Source organism: Solanum pennellii, chromosome 1, assembly GCF_001406875.1.
Source record: "Solanum pennellii chromosome 1, SPENNV200".
Classification (NCBI taxonomy): domain Eukaryota; kingdom Viridiplantae; phylum Streptophyta; class Magnoliopsida; order Solanales; family Solanaceae; genus Solanum; species Solanum pennellii.
Window position 1 is genome coordinate 2,909,345 of NC_028637.1, and position 7,522 is coordinate 2,916,866.

General features: G+C 31.6%; 2 protein-coding genes across 6 annotated transcripts in view; both read left to right on the forward strand.

Moving 5' to 3' along the window:
* Nucleotides 1–1,531: 1,531 nt before the first annotated feature.
* On the forward strand, nucleotides 1,532–1,879 carry LOC107016561 (photosystem II 5 kDa protein, chloroplastic). The gene has a single exon (XM_015216996.1). The coding sequence runs from the start codon at nucleotides 1,532–1,534 to the stop codon at nucleotides 1,877–1,879; it is 348 nt and encodes a 115-aa protein (XP_015072482.1).
* A 1,905-nt stretch (nucleotides 1,880–3,784) lies between these two features.
* Nucleotides 3,785–7,522, forward strand: part of LOC107013080 (DNA repair protein XRCC2 homolog) — a 10,877-nt gene continuing 7,139 nt past the window's right edge. For 4 of the 5 annotated variants that reach the window (XM_015213078.2, XM_027913983.1, XM_015213070.2 and 1 more), the window contains exons 1-3: nucleotides 3,785–4,047; nucleotides 5,247–5,394; nucleotides 6,972–7,129. In XM_015213078.2, coding sequence (XP_015068564.1) covers nucleotides 3,862–4,047; nucleotides 5,247–5,394; nucleotides 6,972–7,129 — 492 coding nt within the window. In that variant the 5' untranslated portion in view covers nucleotides 3,785–3,861. The remainder of the gene's footprint in view (nucleotides 4,048–5,246; nucleotides 5,395–6,971; nucleotides 7,130–7,522) is intronic. The other variant, XM_015213090.2, reaches the window with a different exon arrangement.

Sequence of the window (7,522 nt, forward strand, 5' to 3'; positions counted from 1 at the left end):
GGGGGGGGGGGGGTGGATCTTCAATCAGGATCGGGGTGGGAGTCTGGTTCATCAACCGAGACTGGGGTGAGGATTCGGGTTCTAGGTTTGGTCGAGGTCAAAGTTGGGTCCAGGATCGACAGTTAGGTTTGAAGTTGGAATTGAAAATCCGGATGTTGATTAGGATCACAAGAGTCGGATCCTCAGTCGGGGTTGGGTAGTTAGGTTGAATAAGAATTTTTGGAATATGGTTACCTTACTTTATACATGAAAATCTTTTTTTTTTCTTAAATTGGATGAAAATTAGTGAAGAACACTTTTAAAAACATTTGAATCAATTTAATAGGAGAAAAATTAAAAACATTTTCTTACAAAAATAAAAAGTAGAAAGCATAAAACATTAATATTTCAAATATCATGTAAAATATTGAACTCAATGGAGCCCATATTTTTTGTATCTAAAAATAAAATAAAATTAAAGCACATTTGTGTCCAATTTTAGGTTTATATTATTCAATTTCATTTTGTATTCAAATATTATAAAAATATGATCATTTCATAAATTTAGTGTGATTTTACCAACCACACAAAGCTTGACTAATTTACTATTACTCATTAATACCAACAAAATTGATTTGTTAAGTTATGTTCATCATTAATAGCAATTTTACAATATTTTGTTGAATATTCTAATATTGCACCCTCTTTTTTCCACAAGTTATTGATTGTTTTAATTGTTATATCAATATTTAATTTAGTATCATAAATTTTCTTTCTCCAAATTATGACAAAAGAAGACTTCAAGTCAACCAATGACATAGAATTCCTTGACCTAAATAATCATGGGGTGTTCAAAAATTTTTTCTTGTTTGCAACAAAATAATGTGATCCAATTCTTCTCAAATCTCATACATAACGAAAATTTAGTGAATTGATTTTTTAATCGTTTTATATAAGCATAATATATATAAATGTGTTTTTTAATTTAGTCTTAGTTGATATTGTATTTTTTAATTTTGGGTGTGCATAATAGATACTTAAATCATCCAAAAAAGAATAAGTAGACATACGCGTCTTACATGTCATCCTACGTGATAATTCACATCCTACATGTATTATGCCTTATAGGACGTGTGTATCGATTTGTTCAACTTTATAAAAGTCTATGTATATAAATGTGAACATTCAAAATTAAAGAACATAAATGTAAACTGAGAACAAATTATATAACACATTCATTAGGGTTTTTATATATATAATCCTATACTATAGCTAGAACATCCAAACAATATAAAATTACTATAAAAAAATAAGGTTTTTGATTCAAATGGATTCTTCTAGCACACAATTCATTCAAAAGAAGAATCAAGAAGCCAATCATATTCACTAGTTTAATTACTTGACACCACAAATTTAATAGATAAGGTTTTTGATTGATCAAATGGATCCTTCTAGCACAATTCATATGCAACTTTATATAACACAAAAATATAATTATCAACCATTACAACATTATTGTGCTACACCAAAAAAGTCACAAAAATTAACACCAATGGCTTCTTTACTAATGTCATCTTCATTACTAGCCCATATCGAAGGATCCAACTACAGGAGAACTAGGAACGAAGGGTTTTCCCCCCTCTCCGCGCATTCAAATAGGAGAAGAGTGCTAAAAGTTAATGCATTTACTAAGGATGAAAAAATTGTGACAAAAAAAGAGGAAAAAAAGAGCATTGGATCAAGAAGGGAATGGGCTTTAGCCATAATGGCTATAGTAGCTACAAGTTCATTTGCAAGTGTTGTTATGGCTGAGGAACCAAAGGCAGGGACACTTGAGGCAAAGAAAAAGTATGCACCTATTTGTGTCACAATGCCAACTGCTAGAGTATGTCACAAGTAAAATTTAGACGCGGAATCGGGATTTAAGTTTAATAGGTCGCAATTTTTAAGATTTTTAATTACTAGTGAAGTTGTTGTAATGTTAAAATTATAGGTTTAGGTCTAATATAGTCTGTGTTGAAAGTTATGGTGAATTCGTAGTTGAAGGTTAAAATCGCTCCTAGTGAAAGCATTATAAATTATATTTTTATGTGTAAGTTTCGTGTGAATCTAAATAAAAAGAGATTTTTCAGTCTCAAAATACTTGTTAGGTTAATTTTTAAGGTGCATCTTTTTTACTAATTGATATTTATAACTTCTAGCATATTTTGTACACTTTTGAGCATTTCACTTTAAATTTTAAAATACTAATAAACTCTCGGAAAGTAAATTATGACAAATATTTTAAGCCAAATGAGTAATAAGACAAGTATTTTTCTATCTTAATTTATGTGATAGTATCATGCGTTTAAATTTTACGAGTCAAATAAATTACCTTATTTATTTTATATTACTGTCCACTTTTTCTTTCACACACACCTTTTAAAAAATCATAAATAAGAAAGACATTTTTATTAATTTCCACATTTTGACTCTTTTCAATATACTTTGTTTATGTATCTATCTATCAATACTAAGATCAATATATGGACTAACTTCTTTTACACTTCACAATATTTGTATTTTTTTTATTAACTTTAAGGACAAAGCAAAAATAAGTAGATTTGTTTTGTTTTAATTTTGATAAATTGACAAATAATTAAAAATAAATACTATTAGTACGTAGATACATATACAACGATAAGAGCATACTCAATGAAATTTTATAACTAGACTGTAGAGAGGGTAATATATACACAAATTTTACTACTAGCCACTGACGGTAATAGATTATTTTTGAAAGACCCTCAATTCAAAATTTCAAATGCAACAAATTCAGGTAATAACCTTCTACCCTAATATGTATTACTCATACTCTCTTATCTAAAGTCATACCCCGATAACACGAAATTAAGTCATATCTTATCTAATCACCTTTCTTCAACACTATTTCAGTCTGCCTTTGCCTCTACTAGATCCTGCATAATTTACCTCTTGCATCTCTTCACCTCGTGCATGTGTGTGATGTGAAATCAAGGGAGCATTTTTTATAGAAAAATTGTATATAATAGTAAATTATTAATTAAAACTAAATGCTATAAATATAGTTTGATTTAATTGTACCCCATAGCAAACTGTTGTTATTTCGCCTCTCTCTCCAGGTGAATCTCGCTCGCCACTCTCCCAGATCTCACTCGCCTCTCTCACTTTATACAAAAATGCAAATGTATAAAATGTGTTTGTGTTTGTATTAAGCAAGAGAAAATTGTATATATGCATATATTTTCGTTCCCTCTCTCCCCTCTTCCAGATCTCGCTCGCCACTCTCCAAATCTCACTCGCTCACTCGCCTCTCTCACTTTATACAAACACAAATGTATATACATTGTGTTTGTGTTTGTATAAAGCGAGAGAAAATTGTATATACAAATACAAATGCATATATTTTCGTCTTGTACACTTACGATTATAGAAATGCGATCTTTTCCTGCTCAATTTTCTTTTGTCTTGCTTTATATAAACATAAATTATACAATTGCTTTCTTTTGTATACGTATAGCGAAATTATATAACTGCTTTATTTTGTACATTTATAACGAAATATACATATTTATGTTTGTTATGGAGCGCGATTATGCAAACTATAACTGTAACATACAAATATGATTTTTATGTTTGCTATATGTAAAACTTTTATACACCTTTTAATTTTTTCTTTTAAAAAAGTGAAATAATTAAAAATGTTCTTTTATAACCATTTATAAGTTAAAAATAAAATGAAAATTTCATAAATATATAAAATTAATTATTTCTAATTAAAAAAAATAATAATTTTAGTCTTGTAGAGTCTTCTGTTTCACTGTCTTCCTTTTTCGTGCTCCGAGCAACTGAGGAAGAGTAGAAATGGCGTCGGCGGCGAGAGAATGGATTGAAGCAGACGAAACGGCGAAGCAATTTCTGGCTAGGGTTTTCTCAGAGCGGCCATTTCTACCATTACCTCCACCACTTCATCGGATTCCTCTCCGTCCCGGCAATGTTGTAGAAATCGTCGGTCCTTCTCCTTCTTCAAAAACTCGCATTCTTATGCAGGCAAGTCAGATTAAACAAAAACTCTATTTGTTAATTTTTATTCTTCATTGTTGTTCAGCTACATTTTATAGATGCAAATTCATAATATTGAATCAGTGATTTAATGTGCATATAGAGAGAAAACACTCTTAATGTATGTAGTTTTTTGAGTTTTATATATGAATGGATGATTAAGTGTGCAAGTTTTCTATCTGAACTATTATTAAAACACATTTCAACTAGTAGCTGTGTGAGTTTGGTAAACTGAAATATCTCATTATTCAGGTAGGAAATATAAACAATTGATAGTTGAAATGCACAGACCGGATAGTTTAGGTAGGAAACTCGAAAAATTGGGATAATTTATGTGCGTTTTTGACCATTTTCTTTTGCTTTGTGGACTCTCACATTTTGTAGTGTTACCAATATTAATCATTTACCTGACTAGTTAGGATCGGATGTTTTAGAAGTATGGATTCTATGCGATCATTTTGCTCCATATGGGTCTATTTCAGCACCCATGGGTGTGGTTTAGAGGTCAAAGTGGGCTGAGAACTAGGAGGTCGTAGGTTCGAATTCATTTTTTCCTATCTACCTTAGTCTTGGTGGATAAATCACCTAGTATTTGTCTCTAGTGGGAGTGGGAGGTGACATGTATCTGAGGAATTAGACAAGGTTCGTGAAAGCTGATTTGGACACCATGGTTATCAAAAAATACTAATATTATGGGTCTATTTCATACCAATACTAACGAGGAATTTGTATACTTATCAGTTAAATCTGGAAGAAGATTATTTGAAGTTGAATTTGAGAAAAGTTAATGGAAGTCCTAGTTGTAGAAAAGATTTAGGGATGGAAATTGAAGATTTGAAAAACTTCACTTGAAATACACATTCATACCGCTATTTCAATTTTCAGTTGAAGTCCACCAAAAGGACAAGACCAAACTGAGTACTTGCAAATAATGAAATAATACTTCATGGACAAAGGGAAATATTTTATCTTGCAACTAAGTAGGTCTCAAAAACTCACACTTGTTCATATTCTCGATGGACATACGAGTCCCTAACTTGATTAAAAAGAGTCCTGGCAAATATAAAAATTGTAACTGTAGATTTTGTTAAGAAAATTACAAAAACCTTAATCCCAGCTAGATGGTATCACATATATTATGTCTCTCAAATAATAAGCTTGATGAGATTCTTTTTGGTTCATTCCAGGCTGCTATCGATTGTATTCTGCCTAAGGAGTGGAAGGGTGTAAACTATGGAGGCTTGGAGCGATTAGTTATGTTTGTTGACCTGGATTGTCGTTTTGATGTGCTAAACCTTTCACGATTACTGAAGCAGCGGATCATTCTAGCAAATGGTAGATATTTTTTCTTGAGCTTGTTTATTTTGTATTTTGGAATTTTATGTTTTTTAGAATATGGAGGCTCTAATTTTATAGTTTAGTCAATTGCTGGAAATTTATGACTAATTTGTGTTTTCCTGGAACCATATTGTTGATATGGTAATATGGTTTCAAAACTCTCTTTTGTTACTAACAAAAAAGACTTCCTTTTTGTTTTCATTTTTCAATTAATCAAAGTATTTATTGATATTACAGCAAATTGGTTTTTGTTTTTACATAATGTATTAAAAACATACATTAAGCCTCCCAAAAAATGTTGCCAATCATCTATGCATACAAAGTAGACAAAAAGTCAAATCTTGCAACAATGAATCCTCTACCACTTCGAAATTTTTTGTTTGACAGTCAGCGACTGCTGATCCGCAATTCAAGTTGAATCAAATTAAAAGATTCATCACCCTTGAAGATTCCGTACATCTCTCATTATCCATTTATGAGATTTTTTTTGTGAATGATCTCTCATCATCCATTATAGAAAGAACTTTTGCGTAGTCCCTTGTACTGCTTATTTGTCTAGTTTCCTAATTACATAAACTGCTATAATAATAATAGCCATAGTAATATTGCAATAACATATTTTGATTTTATAATCAATTCTGAAATAGCACATAAAATATAACATGTTTGTGTGTTGAATCGATCAATCCAATACTTGTTTTGAATTGATGAGCCAGTTGGGTGTTAGCAAAAGTCGGTAACCATTCAACAACAACAACAACATACCTAATGTGATTCCACGAGTGGGGTGTACACAAAACTTTACCCCTACGGCTAACGGCCCTACCTTATGAGAGGTGGAGAGGCGGTTATCGATAGACACTTGGCTCAAGAAAAGCATTTTCAAGAAAGGCTCAGTCACCATTCTGTTAATAAATTGAGAGTTGACTTAATTTCTCAGTTTTGCCTGTAGATAGTTGATAGATTTTTAGAGTTAAACACTGAACACTTCTATCCATATAGTTTGACATCATCTTGGTGCACATTCATGACATTTTAACAGGGAAAAAGCATAAATAGAGCACATAGGTATCACTTAAAATTTGGTAAGAGTTGAGAGCTATGCTCCCTTGATTTTAGAGGTTGGCGTTTCACTAATAACCAATATATTTTTGAGATTTTCAAATGAGAAACTTAAAAGTAGAAAATACTGTTGTGCAAGGGTTGGAATTATAAAGGTTCCAAATTATGATGTCCACTGAATTTCCACTAGCCATGGGGATTTCTTGGTTAAGGAAAAAATTCCAAATTCTGATAGCCTGTAGTACAAATTATAAAGTGTAATTCAAGTGACAAGCTCGATGCTTAGCGAGGATAGGTGCAAATGAAGCAGAATAGGGGCTTACCCTCTAACCACAACTTATTGTCTCCAAAGGAATAACTTTGCCCGGTTTCGCCATACTGGCCCTTCCACAAATGAAGATTACACACACACACATGCACATGTTCATAACAGTAGAGAAACTAGTGACTAAATATGTTAATGGCCTCATACATTTGATGCAAGTAGTATTTGGTTTATTTTGTCTAATCAGGCAATGGTGTAGGGCACAAGCTAAGTAAGGTGGATAATTCTCCTAGTAGATCAAAGGATGCAAACACCGAATATGACAAAGAATTGTTCGCTGTCAGCATGAGAAGGTTCTTGTACATCCGCTGTTATGATAGTTTTGAATTTCTTGCTACTCTTAAGGTGAGTTAGAATGAGTACTTAGGTTTTAACTTCCTCATTTTATCTAGTTTTTGCTTTCCTACCTATCTTTTCTGTCTTTAATAAGTCTATCTCTCCTGTCAATATACGTATAGCTTTTGTTCCTTCAACCTTGTTAATGTTTTGGGAGATTTTTCTTTTAATATTATTGTTAGAACCAACACTCTAGACCATGTCTGCAATCTCTTTGGAGGTAGTGATGTAAATAAAGTGACTGAATGTTTGATAGAGGTTGAGATGGTGCTACATTGACATTGTCTTGTCAAAATATATTGGTGTAAAATAGAAACTTGTACCCCTTTCCATTTATCATAGATTTGTGAGCTATTTTCTTTGAGGATGATAAATGTCATTATCTATATATATATATATATA

Excerpts from the sequence above, each read along its gene's own strand:
- LOC107016561 (XM_015216996.1), top strand. The coding sequence starts at position 1,532 with ATGGCTTCTTTACTAATGTCATCTTCATTACTAGCCCATATCGAAGGA.